We start from the raw sequence: 16,025 nt of genomic DNA, 5'->3' as shown, positions 1-16,025 counted from the left end.
TCTTACATGGAAAGCAAACAAAGGCCAAATAGAAAATTCTTGATAAAATCCACTAAAAGGCAAAATCTGTATACCTTTGAAAAGTTCTGACATTAGAGGATTATTGTGCAATCTAGTCAAAATCACTCTGTAGAATAAAAATGTTCCTTGCTTTCAAAAGGATGCACTTGATTCATTCTTTTTAGGAACAAGTTAAAGCATGGCCAAAATTAAACTATGGACCACCTGCAAAGTCTAAAGTCTGTAGGACCATTGACTCCGTATGACATGTTCCAATTAAAAGACATTTATAAATTGCAAGTTTACTTCAGACTCTGATAAGCAGATGGTCTACCATAAGAGACAGTAAATTATCAGAGGTTATTTTCTTTTGTAGCCATGCTATGAATTGTCACGACCAACAGCTTTTCTCATTTAAAGAAAAGCTACTCTGAATGCAATGCTGCAGAACAGGGAGCAACAGTGTAATCGGACTGCAACAGGCCCTCCTCTCCTGTATCTCACTCCCCAGATGTGTGTGTGTTCTCTACCTCTTTTACTTAAAACTTTCTATTTCCTGAGCTCTTAAGGAAACTGTTTCACTTCCTTCCTGCCTGCCCTGCTCCCTCGCATGCTGCTCAGAAAAGCGGCTGCCAGGCCATTTGTCTTTCAACAACTGAGAGCCTGGGGGAGGAGGAAGAGGCTTCATGTGCTGCCTCTGCCCCCAACACAATCTCATTTGTTGGCTTCCCACAGGCAGTGTGAGAAGCACCCCTGCCCCTCCCCTCTGGGTTGTAGCTATTCACATGGCCCTTGCAGCTTGTGCAGGGGTGGAGCAAGCAGGGAATCTGGCTGAGAAATGTGCTGGGCTGCTGACCAGGAGTCACCCAGGTAAGTCTCCCAGCTACAGCACGCCTTTGGCACCCCAGCCCTTCCCTCCCCCCACACCTGTCTGCCCCCTATACTCCTGCCCCCTACTCCACATAACCCAAACCCTCTGCCCCCCTCCTGCACCCATGCCCCCTGCAAGACTGTGCATATCAGTTCTCTGTCCCAGATCACAACCCCCCTTCTTCACCCAAACTCCCTCCCAGATCCCACACTCCCTTGTGCCCACCAATCCCTTATACCAAGCTCCTTTCTGCACCTAACTTCCATCGCAGACCCCGTACCTCCTCTATTAATATCATGGAAGAGTGTGGCCCTTGACCCCTTTCCAAATTCTCTTGCACCCCATCAAAAATTATTAGCCACCCCTGAAGTACAGTAACTCCTCACTTACACTTCAGCTATGTTCCTGAAAAATGTGCCTTTAAGTGAAACAATATTAAATAAATTCAATTGTCTCAAAAGAATTAATGTAAACGGGGAGGGTTAGGATCCAAGGAATTTTTTGGACAGATCGAAGGCATTTTATCCATAAACAATGTAAGTTTTAAAGGATTTTAAACAAGCAATTTCATCCAATACTATAATACAGTGGTAAAAGGAGGACAATGTTGTTTTCTCTAGGGTGGTGCCCCTCCCTGCTGTGTGCATGCACGGGCAGAGGGATGCACCTCATTGGTGGGTCCATTGTGGGCATATAGCCAGGGGAGGGGCCCATGGCAGTTGTACAGAATCGGAACGATTGCACACTTGCCGCTGGACACTCCAGTGTGTGGGGCCTCAGGGGAGGTGGCACGGAGGAGGATGGTGGCACGGAGGAGGATGGTGGCACTCTTCTCGCTGTGGCTGCAAGCAGGTTTCCTTTATGTAGTTGCTGCTCTTGTGGATTCATCCAGCTGAGCCTAATGGATGACCTCAGGCAGCTCCCCAGACAAGCTTCCTGACAGGGGAACAGCCTTCCCGGTTATGCCTCCAGTGATCGCTGGGCATGTGAGTGTCACTGTCCCTAGGCACCGCCCTAGTGATGTCCCTTGGGGGGGGGGGGGCGGCAGCCCAGCCTGGCTTTGCAGTCACAGTTGCTTTGAGAAAGCAGCCAGACTCAAGTGCTTTGAATCCCCATCTCGGAGATGAGCTTCCCCATGTTGGAGCCCTGGTCTGGCAGCCAGCAGAGGAGAGGTCAGTAACCCAGAGTGCTGCCCCTTTGCCAGATGCTTTATATGGCTGGGCAAAGGGGCTGCTCTTTCCACCACTGTAACTTGCTTTGTGAGGGCTGCGGCCACCTGTTGTTCCCTGCCTCCCCCCCCATCCCAGCAAAGGGGAGGATGGAGTTGGGGGGGGGACTGTTGTGCACAGAACTGTATTCAGACACCAGACTGCAAGGCAGGGCCACTGCCCTGAGCTGCTTTGCAGGCGACTGGTGGTCTTGCAAGCACTTGGGAGTAGTGCCCTGTTCGTGAGCAGTGAGAGGGGCAGGGGCTGGACCACAAAGCAACCGTAACCCTCTGGCGGGGGTGGGTATTGTGCTGTGTTTACAAACATGCTGAGAGGTGCCCCCACGTACCCCACGGCAGACAAGGAGGTAGGCCAGGAAGCTAGCAAGTGCCTCAAGCAAGAGCAGCAACAGAACAAGAACAGGCTCTGCTGCTGCCTTTGCGGGGAAGTGCTTAGCCCCTGTCCCTGCTCCACCTCAGGCCTGCCTCTTCCCTCCTCCCCATGCCTCTCCAGCCTTCCCAATGCTAAGACACAGCAGACTGCTGCAGTGAGAGGAGGGAAGAGGAAGGCGCTGATCTGTGGTCCGTTTACAGTTGGGAGGCCCTGGGGAGGTAGGGGAGCTGACAGAGGAGGGGGGCTGCCTGCCCTCCCTCCTCTCCCCTGGTTACAAGTTGCGCAATGCTCCTTTCTAAAGCCACTGTTCTTGTGGAGAAACCTGCAAGCAGAGGACAGAGCAACACTGTTCTACGGGAGCCTGGCACAACCTTAGACAAGAATGTTCTCTAGCGGGGGATGTGAGACTGGCACAACGCTAAGAGGGAGGATGTGAAGTGAGGAGTTGCTGTACTGCACACCTAACACTAAGTATCAGGGAAAGTATTTCTTCTTGGAACCCACACTCGGATCATTTGACAACAGACTCACATTCCATAGCTTGATTAGGGCACAATAACTAACTAGGCCTGGGCAGAATATTAACATTCATTATTTTTTCTATTCAGCATGAGCTTGTAAAAGATCGTAACCAGCTGGGTCCATTTAGAAATGGAAGGTTGTGAACATGTGGATAGAAACCAGAGGTCAGCAAGTTAGCTAGATCAGTGTTTCTCAACCAATGGTACGAGTACCCTTAGGGGTACTCGAGAGAAGTCTGGGGGGTACGTCAACACAACTGAAATTTGGAGAAAACTGATTTTTTTTTTTTTTATTATTTTTGTACTTTTTACACCCAAAAATGTCATTGCCCGCCCAGCTACGATTAAGTTGTTTAAACAAATGTGTTGCAATGGTAGAAAAAAATTGTGTGTGTCTGAAAACTGTAAATACTGGGGGTACTTACTATTTTTTTTAAAAGGGGTACTTTATAAAAAAAAGGTTGAGAAACACTGAGCTAGATCATATGCAACCCTTCTAGCATTAATATAAATGAAACTGTATAACTGGGTACTTTAAAAAAATATTCTACCACTTGATTTGGTATTTGGCAGTTAAATCTGACAGCGTAATCTTTTACATTAATTTTAAACAAAGTTCTATTGGTTAATATTAAAGCAGAGTTACTATACTAATAAAAAGATATGATGGCTCTGTTCTGTGTGTCATATGTTCTCATGTCTCCCTTAATAGTTTCTAAAACTAAGACGACTTTTCAGATCAATTTAAAAAACCAGGCATGTGGTAGCCACTTGCAATGGAGTCATTTACACACAGACACATTATAAATTAAAGCAGCCAGGAATTTTCTTCTCTCACGTTTTTCCTCTGCAGTCTCCTCTTCTTTTTCACCACTGGAAATGAAAAATGACACTTTCTATATTGTGTCTTCCTAGAAGGGCTCTCTAAGCTTGTAGATTACCAAAATCCCAATACTGTAAAACACAACATCTCTGCTTTCAATCCATATGCATCCTTCTTTGCTTAGGGTCCATACTGGGGGGCCGACTGCCTCCACAGACCGTGGGCAAGGTGAGTATGGGGGAGGGCTCTGCGGGGAAGGGGTGGGGCTGAGGCAACCAGCCCTCCACACCACCTGGAGAGTGGTGCTCCCTCAGCCAGCACTCAAAGCCACCTGGAGCTCTGGTGCCCCTTTGGCCTCTCACCCCAGCCCAGGTTGGCAGGCCTGAGGCCAGGTAGCATTCCTTACTCGTCCTGAAAGAAGGGAGGAAGACAGAAAAACAGATATGCATGCATTGAGGCAGACTGGAAGGCTGGATTTACCTGGTTTATATTGGAATACTAGCCCTTCACCAGAGCTCTCAATGGAGCCTGAATTAGCATCAGCTCCTTCACTCTCTGAAATACACTCAGCACCGTTACGTACAGGCTCTGCTTCCTGCTCTCCATTTTCTTCCAAAATGTTTGCTTTTTTAAGCTCAGAGGTATCTCTTTCCAGGTGGAACTCATGGCTCATTTTATCCTGTTCAGATTCAGATACTTTGTCACCTGAAAGTTCCTCTTCGGCTTTAGGCTGAAGCACAAGCAAAAGAGAGATTCTGATTAAAAACAACACCCTTTCCAGGATGTGAAGCGGCTATATACTATTCACTATGGCACATTTGCTCAACACTATCATGGGACACATATAGCTATAAGGAAACAGTAAATACGATCACTTACTCAAAACGTAGTATCTCGTTTCCTGAGGTAACTCATTGTCAATTAACAGTGTAACAGGAATGGCTTAATATTACCTATAAAATCCATATGTACTGTTGAGTTAGAATGGAAGGAACAGTTAAGCTCTCTAATATGATGGTGAGGAGTAACAGACAGCAAACCAAACTCATGCAAGCTCTCACTCCTTCATCTGATGGAGATCGGCAGCTCCTCTTACCCGTAGTGCAGAACCCTGATCATAGGGATAGTTTCTTTAAATGAAGAATGCCTACTGCAAATTGGAGCAGTTTCCAGCAAATAAGGCTAATGTAACACATAAGGGCAATTTCATCTGGCTGTTATTTTTCAGGAAAACTCATATCTTGAGTATTTTTCCTTTCTTATTCTGTTTCTTGTTCTGATTACACACTGCGAAGTGCTAGGAACGATATTCACCCATTAAAAGAATGGCCCAATTAATCTGTGATGCTTAAAAGAGGAATTTTTCATTTTGTTATCTAAAACAAAGCATTCAAAAATGCTGTCTCCACTATGCTAAGTACAGAATTTGTAAATTTATTACATTTTTCTTTAACTAAATTTGGCATTAGTGAAAATGGCAAACGGCCTTGAAGACTGAGTGATGAAACAACGCTGCAGGAACTGCAAGTTTTCCTGGTATTGCCCCTGTCAGGTTGCTTCACACTCTGGCTTGGACAGGGACATGATGATGACTTTAACTTCCATGGTCCATTCAGTAATTTCCTTTGTTGAATATGGCAACCTGGAGGCAATCTGTGATGGTAGATATTTAATGTGAAAGTGTGATGTGGACACCTGTCCAAGAACTGGATCTATACCTAATTAGAGCATAGGCAATTACTGCAGAATAAAAACAGGCACCTGATAACATCAAGGATGAAGCTCCTAGTACACCCACTGAGAGGGGGCTGAACTAGAAGCAAAGAATCATGATTAATTCTGCAGGTAGGGGCAACATACTTCTAGACGGGAAGGATGACAGAGATTCAGTAACATGGTTTGAATGATAAAGTTGTGGAAAGAACAGCCTGCCCACATGCAGGGCATTCTCAGAAGAGAAAATGAACAATGCTACTCTTTATCCAGTTTGGCTAAGGGCAGGCCATTTTTGTAGTTGTGCGGACAATCTGATTACAGGCTCTACTGACAACTCCCCATTTTTCATGACCTCTTCTAATTCTAGTTTTCCCTAGTTAATTAAAAAACATATTTTGACAGTAATCCCACAAGAATGTAAACATAAGGAATACCACTGGGCTCCCAGGTAGCTCTCTCAAAAAAGTCATGTCAGGGCTGTCACTTGTGCTGGACACCAGCATTGTGTGCACAGAACAGTTCGAATCAAACTACTTACAAACATGCCTTCTCAGCAAAAGTTTTAGTTTAACTTTCAAGTTACCTTTGTATTCTTCAATAGTGTACCAGACCATGAACATCACCGCTCAGCACATTTACAATTATTTACCATAGTATGTGACAAATTATAGCTATAATGGATCAGTCCATATGGAAAAGAACTGAAACAAAATTTCAAAATAAATGTTTAAAATGATGAATGAGCTATATGGATGACTGTTGATACACACAGCCGGGAATGCAATACTTCTGTGCGGGAAGAGGATCAATACAGTATAGCTATTCTGACAGCAGAACCATCCCCTGCCCCATGTCTCTTATTCTCCAGGAGAAAGGGTGCTGTGAATGCTCTTGTCACTGTGACTACAGAAGTTTGATTGACAGGTAGAGTAACAACAAACCTATCTTTGAGGTAGCAAATGCATAATTAGGACAAATGGGAAAGCAAATAAGATATCACTGACTGAAAAAGAAGTGAAAATTGAGGTTTTTCTACCTTCAATATCTGTATATGAACTTTTCCTCAACTTAATATCACAATATGTAAACATGCAGTTACTGCTAAAGGACTGACAGCGGAGCTGACAGCAGATACTGAACCCCAGAAACCAGTTTAATGACCAATGTGTGGACAGAAAGCCCACTAAGACAAACTGCATGGAATGAATGCACTCATATTAGTTTTTTGTTTAAGTCTGTACAAAGGGTAGGACTCTCTCAGACTTTCAAGTTTTCGCACATTTAAACATGGGCTACACGGGAAGCGGAGCCCAAAATGAGGCTTTCTAGTGGCAATAGTTGCATAACTCTCTTTATGCTGCTACACATTACAAAAGTAATTCCATTAAGAATCCTAGTGCTTTAAGCCTGAGCAACCAATGCTGCCCTTTAAAAAGTCAAATTCCGTTCATGATGATATACTACAAAATTCCCTTTGACGTCAACAGGAGCTATGCAAGTTCATCCAAGGTTTATCATCTGTCTCTTAATACACATGGTGGCCTGTATCAGACTACCAGAAAGTAGGACCTCACACTAGTTCAAACTTGAGAGAACAGGTAGAGGGAAATCTCTGATTTCTTGAAAATGTTCTCTATTCATGTAATTATTGCTGATTTCAGGTGTGCATGAAAACATCAACTCTTTCACAGCTCAGCTTGTCCTCCAGTTTGATTCTGCCATGAAGACATAGTTCTTTGTTCATGACATCACAAATACTGCATTGTGAAGGGGAAAGGCATGCTATGCTACTCAATACCAATAGCCGAGGCTAATTACTGAGCCGTTTTAATGGGCTCCAAAAGGAGAACTGTCCAAGCCTTCATTTGAGCTCCAGTAATTTATGATGTGTGATCCTGAGAGAGGCGAAGAGATATATTAGACAAAATAAAGGCATATTTAGGTATCCAAAAGAGCTGCAGACGATAAATATCTGTTTAAAATATAATGGACTGTATCTGACAGTTTGCTCCCACAGTTAAGTCCATTTATACCTTCTAAGCTAAAAGAGCAGTATTATGCTTCCCAAACTAGACTTACAAGAAGGTTACACTGTCTTGACAGTAAGATATATGAAGATTACACTGCCCCTTACCTCTGTTTCCGCCTCTAACACCTCCTCAGTGGCTTGGGTCCGATCTTTTGGCTTCTTCCACATCTTTGGTGCAGTTACAGCTGTTTGGGCTGGAATACAAGTTTACGCCCATTACTTGCCAACACCAAGTCATGCTTAGAACGGTCGGGTCCTGCGCATTGCCTTCACTCTCACCTGAGTATTGCTTTCAACCACACAGAAAAATAAAAATAGCCAAACCATTCTACAGAACTAAGATCCAAATGATCAGGTTTTACCCAAAAGGGGTGACAGCTAAGCAGCTGGAGCAATGTTAGAACAAGACACAATTTTTACAAGATATCTTTTCATACTCTAAGAAATACTTTACAGAACAAGGAGTTAACAACTGGTATAACAATGATAATGTAGGAAAATGCACAGCCATACGTTACACATCATTACTGTCTGAAAGAGCACTACTATTGACCAGGAGGCTGGGTTATGCTAGTTTTTCCTCAAAGCATGCCTAAAATTTTTAATTTCTACCTCAACCGTGGCCAGAAAAAAGGAAGAAGAAATCATATTTTAATATCTCGTCCCAAAGGATGGCACTCTAGATACACAGCTCCTCTTTGGCAACACGCTTATCTTTAACTGTGTTTTTAATTAATACTCATACTCTGGACAAAAAGATGGATAAAAAAATATATTCAGCCAAAAAATCTCTGATCTGTACTATCAGTTCTACCAGGCTTGGGAGCTGATCTTGGAAACACACATGCACTTAACTATAAGCATGCAAAGAAACCTAGAGAAACAAATAGGGCTGCTCACATGCTTAAAATTAAGCGTGTACAAAATGTCTGTAGGATCAGGGCCTCAACTGCTAACTTCGCTAACAGCTGTGGAGCAACCTGGCAACTTCAACATCAGACAATAAAATGGAATTCAGAAACTTTACACAGGGGTGAGTGAAGGAAGAGGGAATGAAGACAATGCAGCAATATACTAATACCATTTGTTTTTGTAATTAGATCCAAAGCTACTGACATTTGTTCCTGTGGGCAAAAAGGAAAGTGGGTTCGTTGTTTCCAGTGCCCAAAAAGATGCATTGGTAGTTCAGTGGCTTGTTAACAGAGGTTAGTTTGACTGTGGATTTTCAGTGATATAACTGGAATCAGAGAAAATCATTATAGCAAGCATGCCAGTTGAAACATACTGTGCGATACAATATACCGCTACACGTATTAAGAGAGTCGCTCTCTTTGTGGAAGACAACACAGATGGCCACAGCAATATATACTATACTAATGAAAATAGGATTCATAATATAAAGACAAAAGTAAGCTCTTGATAAAAAACAAAATATCCCTATTATATCTGGTCCTCTTATATAATGCATGACAATGCCAACACCAGTATCATCTTAAATATTAGTAATAACTTAGTTGAAAAACCTCACTGTGCACATTAGTTGTAACTAGCTTAAACTTCTGAACAACTTTATAGAGCTACCGAACTTAATACAGTGCTTTTCTTCCCTCGATCTAAACATACATTAAAATAAGAGCACATATCTGCTTTACAGATGAGGAAATAGAAGCAGAAAAAAATCATTTGTGACAAAGCAGGAATTTTCTAAATAGTTTTCCCTTTGTACTTTGCGTTGCTATCCAGTGGACGTGAAAGGTTCAAAGCTGTAACTGAAGAAGCACAGAAGACACGAGGCCTGTATTTCATCTAACTGTCTCAGATGATTAAAAAACTGGTTGAAACTGATCCATGCCAACAAAGAATCTGGAAAGACAATGAGAAAGGACACCTAGCAGCAGAAAATCTTAACAGGAGGAATACATGCACACAGTTGGAAAACAAAGGAGAAAGGCACCATGTGGCTGGAGTAAAGGCTTCCCTTTGGGGAGAAACAGGCTCTCACCTAGGACTAAGAACAAAGGGAGAGAATCAGAGCCAGAAATGGAATCCCTAACAGGCTGATTGCACTAGCTTGGCCAGAATGGACTATGGCTTAACCTTTGCCTCTCTATGCTAACCTAAGGAGTTGCAGGTTCTGCAGCCAGGTCACTAAAAAATTCTTACTTTGATCTTTTTTTTTTACCAGTTTGTGTTGGTGAGAGAGATAAGATTTCAAGCTACACAGAGCTCTTCTTCAGGTCATAAACTTGTCGTGACAGGAGACCCAAGACCAGTGCTGCTGGACTTGGCTGTTAAAAGTTTTCTAAAGTGGGAAGAGATGCCAATTTTTATGCAGATGGCAGAGTTTGTGGTTTAGCAAAGTATGGATATAAGTAAGAACCCACTGTTAGTGAAAGAATGCAAATAGTTTAAGCCGGGGTGGACAATAATTTTTGGTAGAGGGCCACTCCAAGATTTTGGAAAGTGGTCAAGGGCCACTGCAGGGTCTGGGGTAGAGGTTGGGTGCAGAAGGGCGCATGGGGTAAGGCACAGGGGTTCAGGAGAAGGTGTGAGGTCTCAGAGGGAGTTTGGGTGAAGAAGGGGGTTGTGACCTGAGTCAGAGGAGTGGAGAGGTAGGGTCAGGGAGCAGGTATGGGTGCAAGAGAGGATTCTGGCCTGGGGGAGGGGCTCTAGGAGGTGCAAAGTCTGGGAGGGAATTGTGACCTGGGAGAAGGGGAAAAGGGGCTGCAGACTGCAGAGGGTTTGGGTGGTGACCTGGAGCAGGGTCTGGGAGAGTGTTTGGATACAGAAGAGGATTCTGGCCTGGGGAAGGACTATAGGAGGGGATACAGGGCCTGGGAGGGAATTGTGCCCTGGGGGAGAGGGGTGCAGAGGGTTTGGATGGTGACCTGGGGGAGGGAGTTGGGGTGCGGGAGGGGTGCTAGAGGCAGGCTCTGACTGGGAGGGGCGCTTACTTAAGCCAGCAGCCCTGCAGTACCCCCAAGGCAGGCTGGGCTCCCTGCCTGCGGCAGCCCCAGATCACCTTAAACCCTGTTCCCTCCATGTGGTTCTCAGCTCTGGGAAGGAAAAGAGGCTCGTGCTGCCCCCATCCCTCTGGCCAATCTCTCAGCTCCTATTTTTAACAATCCCATGGAACTCCCAAATACAACTGCACAAGGGTGCTCCCATCTTGTTGGCTCTGCAAACACAGCAGTAAGCAGAAATCAGCAATGAGCTAAGCTACTCTCAAGGTCAGCGGGACTGCTTGCTATGATAGCCACAGCCTTGACCGTATAAAGCGCTTGTCACCGTACCGTGAGGTAATGACAGACCAATATAATTGTCTACTGGCCGCAAAGCTATTTCAGGGCTTATGAAATTCACCATGGGAAGTTCAGCACTGCCTATGTGTGGATATGAGACTGGCACTGGGCGTGACAAAATGTGAGACTTGACCGGTTTGATGGTTAGTGCGTAAAAGCTGGAATTAATCAGAGTCATTCTAAGTTCAATTCCACTGGAAACACAGGAATACAAAAATGTCAAGTGAACAAAACAACTGGGGAAAAACAATTCCTTCCAATAAAATGTGCATGTGCACAAGAAAACAAATGATACAAGACAAGCATATATTCAGGCTTTCAAAGCGGCGCAGTTTATGGTGTGGTGGCCCACTCTGGAAGGGGAGGGGCAAAAGCAGCCATGGGGAGTCTGCGCACAGCCAAGCCAATGTGGGAAGAACTTATAGGAAGCCAAGCAGGGGTAGGGTTAGAAATATCAATCAGGGCTAGGTTGGGCCCTATAAGAAGGACTACAAAACAGAGAGGAGCCATCTCTACCTGTGAGGGAGAAGAAACGGCTGCCTAGGGAAGCACCTAGACAGAGCAGTCCTGGGCAGGGTAGAGGGGCGAAGGAGTTCTTGGCTGACCACTGTCACACTAAGGGTATGTCTACACTACAGCGCTAGTTCGAACTAACTTAGTTCGAATTAGTTAATTCGAACTAAGCTAATTCGAACTAACGCGTCTAGAACTAAAAACTAGTTCGAATTAGCGTTTTGCTAATTCGAACTAGCAAGTCCACATTGAGTGGACTCTGAACAGGGCTTAAGGCTGGCCGGAAGCAGTGCCGGCAGGGCATCAGAGGAGGACTTAGAGCGTGGAGATGCTGTCTCAGGCTAGCCGAGGGCTGCGCTTAAAGGGTCCCGACCCCCACCCCGGACAGACAGTTCTCAGGGCTGCCCCGCTTGAAAACCAGTCCTGGTTTGGAGTGCCCGGACTACCCACACTGGGCACATCACACCACTCGGCCATCAGCCCGGCTGCACTTGCCGCAGGCTGCCATCTGGGGAGAGGGGACAATTGGGGGGCTGCAGGAGAGCTTCCACCCCCAGAAGCCCGCAGAGCCAGCCCAGTCCTCCCCATCGGGGGCTCGTACCCCATTCCTCCCTCACCTCCTTCCACTTACCCCTTCCTAGCCCCCCTTCTTATTGATGTACAAAATAAAGATAACGTTTCTTCCAACATTGACTCTGTCTTTATTGAACAAAACTGGGGGAGACTGGGAAAAGGAGGTGGGAGAGGGGAAGAGAAAGGCTGGGAGAGGGGAGGGCAACTAACATGATCAGGGGTTGGGAACAGGTCCCAGATGAAGAGAGGCTACAGAGACTGGGACTGTTCAGCTTAGAAAAGAGGAGACGGAGGGGGGACAGGATAGAGGTCTCTAAAAGCAGGGGTTGGGTGGAGAGGGTGCATACAAAAAAGTTCTTCATTAGTTCCCATAAAGAAGGACTAGAGGACACCAAAGGAAAGGAATGGGTAGCAGGCTTCAAACTAGTAAGAGAAAGTTGTTCTTGACAAAGCAAATAGTTAACCTGCGGAACTCCTTGCTGCAGGAGGCTGTGAAGGCTACAACTAGAACAGAGTTGAAAGGGAAGTGAGATCAAGTCATGGAGGTTGGGTCCATGGAGTAGTCTTAGCCAGGGGGTAGGAGTGGTGTCCCTGCCCAAAGTTTGTGGAAGGCTGGAGAGGGATGGCACGAGACTAATGGCTTGGCCACTGTCTTCGGTCCATCCCCTCCAGGGTCCCTAGGGTTGGCCGCTGTCGGCAGACAGGCTACTGGGCTAGATGGACCTTTGGTCTGACCCAGGACGGCCATTGTAAGCTCAGGGCTCAGGGTCGGGGGTCTCAGTGGACCCCCTTGATTTTCATGCACACCTGCTCCTGGGTGGCCAGGCTGGCAGCTCTCCTGCCCTAGCCGGCCACTTTCCTGTGCCTAGTGCGGAGATCGTGGACGAGGTCCACGATGTCCGCACTAGCCCAGGAAGGTGCCCGCCTCTTGCGGTCCAGGGCAAGCTCCCGGGAGCCGCCAGCCTGGTCCCGGGAAGAGGGGGTGGGCTGGGGGACATCGGGTGGGTGGCTCTGTGCCGTGCCAGGTGCAGGGTCTACTGGCTGGGTGCTGGCAGGCTTGCACCTGGCACGGGCACCGTAGCCAGCCCGTGCCCCTTTAAGGGGTCCGGGGCCGGGAGGGGGGCATAGAGTTTCCCTGGTGTTGGCCAGAGTGGCCACCAGGGAAACCTGGGGAGGGCTAGCCTCCCACTAGTTCGAATTAAGGGGCTACACACCCCTTAATTCGAACTAGTAAGTTCGAACTAGGCTTAATCCTCGTAAAATGAGGTTTTCCTAGTTCGAACTAAGCGCTCCACTACTTCGAATTAAATTCGAACTAGCGGAGCGCTAGTGTAGCGGCTATGAATGTTAGTTCGAACTAACGTCCGTTTGTTCGAACTAACACTGTAGTGTAGACATACCCTAAGGGTCTTGCTAGAAGGTGCTAGGGCTACAGGACAGAAGGCCCAGGGAAATAGGCAGCCAGTTGCACCACACTGGCCGCTGATGAATGTGGCCCATAACCAGGCTTCAGGTTGGGAGAGCCTGAAGTTGGCTTCAGAAGCAAGTGGTGGGACAAAGAATTGCCCGCTCCCCAAAAGTGGGGAGAGAGTAGGCCACAGCACAGCTGAAGGGCTATGCCCTGAGGAGGATGTCAGGGTCTGGCAGGGACATGGATCTGAACTGGTAGAGACAGCAGAGTGACAGTGGACAGGACACCCCCAGACAGTGGTGTACTCAACTGAACAGAGCCAATTCCCAAAGCAACCAGCAGGAGGCATGGCAGAGGTGAGTCCTGCCCCATTACATGCAGCTATACAAAAAGGTATGTCACAGTATCGCCCTAACTGCTGGTCATTTGCAAGTGACAAATGCTGCTCCAAAGAGAAGCTGTCACTGAAAACTCTGTCTTCCTGAGCTCCCTTCTACCCTATCCCTACCAGCTCAGACAACCTCTTCGTGACACACTCACATCCATAAAGGCAACAATGAAGATGAGTTAAAACCGGAAATATACTCAGTTTGATGTGTTTGACTCGGCAACGGAACTTAGTTTTTCTATCATTTTTGCTTCATTACACTTGGAGTGTGCTAAACAGTCACTGTCCACCTCGGCAAGATTATATATTTTTGCATCCTTGATACAAGCGATGCAAGTAATACAAAAAAGACTCAAACTTGCAAAGTGCTGCACACTGACATCACCCTGAGCTGTGGTACTCAACACTTTTCACAAGTGCTGAGCGCCTTCCAGAACGGAGATATAAATCTTTCCTAATGTGTCACTGAATCTCTCTCTCTCACTGCATGTAGACTTCAGCTTTTTTTTTGGAAGAGACTTTTCAGAAATTTGGCCTGTCTACACTGGGTCAAATTTTGGAAAAACTTCCTCTTTTGATAGAGTACTTATTCCTCATAAAATGAGGAATATAGAACTTCCAAAAGAGCACGTCTGCTCTTCCGCAAAAATGTCAGAAGAGCAGACACGTTCCCCGGACGCAGTGGAGTTTTTCAGGGATACCTCTGGTATCCTGGAAAACTTCTGTAGTATAGACATAGCCTCTCTCTCCATTCTTCTCCCCTTCAATTACCAAGATCATAGCAACATCAGATGAATGGCAGGAAATATATTAATTGTAGTATTGTGTATTTCAGAAATCACATCTCCTTAAGTATTTTACACACCCATAGCTTGTTGATAATTGCTCTGGAGTAGTTTACTGTTACAACACTGCTCCATGAAAAGGAAGTAAATGTCTGACACAAAGAGATAAAACGTACTTCTCTCAAGCTTGAAATATTCCATTCCTACAAATGTCACTTATTTTAAATATAAGAACTGAAAGAAGACAAGTGACTGTAGGATTTTTTATCACGGTTTAACTGGCATGAAGACGGTGGTTAAACCACTAATGAATTATGCAGGTCATTTAAAAAAAGTGCCAATAAGACCTTTATAACCCTATGTGTTCTGTATTTGCTGCACGATTTATAGAAAAACTATTTAAAATATTTCAGAGCCTTACAATGAGACACGCTGCCAGAAAATCAGATCCCACTGCAATGCAAGAGAAACTGAGCACCTAAATCCTTTACAATCCTTTGACAATTTCAGACTGAGTCCAACTGTTCAAAACACCGAGAGAAGAAGAAAACGGAAACAAACAACTTACAGGCCATTACTGCATGAATGACCTGGATTTATTTCACATACATGTGACAACTTTACAGTTGTAAGGTCTGATATCTTGTGATGTTCCTTGCTGTGTAGTCCCAAGGGAGAGCTGGGGATTTCACCTTGCTTGTAAGGTCTCATAGGTAATAAGACATAATACCTTACATTTGTCACTGGTGCAGCACTGACTCCTTCACCTCGCAGAGAAGTGAAATCGTGGACAAGAAAGAGAGCCCATACAAGTGGCCATATTGCACCACACCAATGGTTCACCCAGCCCGGTCCTGCCTTCCAAGTCTGGCCAAAGGCAGGTGCGCCAGAGGGAATGACAGAACAGGTAATCATCACACAATCTATGCCATGGTACCCATTCCCAGCTTCTGGCAACCATAGTCTTGGGACACTTCATAGCATGGTTTTGCTACCCTGCGCATCCTGGCTAATAGTCATTGATGGCCCTATCCTCCAGGAACTTAAGTTTTATTTTGAGTCCTGGTATGGTCTTGGGCTTCACAACATCCTCTAGCAAAGAGTTCCACAAGATGGAGGGCTGGGGCTTCACTCCCAAGAATACATTTAAACGACTGCTTCTGGCCCCCAGGATACTTTGCTGGGCCAGGCTGTGCAGGTTTGCGGGAGGAGGCAGAGCAGTGACAACTAAAGCTCATGTCTCTATACTTTCTCCTTGCAGACCCTTGATGGAGTTGTCAAGCCCTTGGTGGGAGGGGCAGCCAGGCCTCTTTCCATGCACACTGAGGTGTATGAATGACCAGTGACAGAAGGACGGACCAACTGTCCTTTAACCCATGCAGTCTCACATCAGTTTGCTCTGAGAAGTGACCTTTCTCATCAAACAGGAGGTCCTGGTTAGAGATCTGGTGGGACAGGCCAGCAGTCTGAAGCCAGGAGCTGTGCCTAATGA

General features: G+C 45.8%; 1 protein-coding gene across 24 annotated transcripts in view; it reads right to left on the bottom strand.

Moving 5' to 3' along the window:
* Window positions 1-16,025, bottom strand: part of EIF4G3 (eukaryotic translation initiation factor 4 gamma 3) — a 320,226-nt gene that overhangs the window by 117,340 nt on the left and 186,861 nt on the right. For all 24 annotated transcript variants that reach the window (XR_016347803.1, XM_089773141.1, XM_089773132.1 and 21 more), the window contains 2 exons: window positions 7,667-7,755; window positions 4,297-4,546 (listed from right to left, as the gene is read on the bottom strand). Coding sequence is in view for 23 of the 24 variants with exons in the window: in XM_089773141.1 (XP_089629267.1) it covers window positions 4,297-4,546; window positions 7,667-7,755 (339 nt within the window). In the remaining variant the exon portion in view is untranslated. The remainder of the gene's footprint in view (window positions 1-4,296; window positions 4,547-7,666; window positions 7,756-16,025) is intronic.

The sequence above is a fragment of the Pelodiscus sinensis genome, chromosome 24 (genome assembly GCF_052426305.1).
Source record: "Pelodiscus sinensis isolate ZL-2025 chromosome 24, ASM5242630v1, whole genome shotgun sequence".
Taxonomy (NCBI): domain Eukaryota; kingdom Metazoa; phylum Chordata; order Testudines; family Trionychidae; genus Pelodiscus; species Pelodiscus sinensis.
Note: the sequence above shows the minus strand (reverse complement) of the source record. Positions and strands in the feature narration are given on the sequence as shown.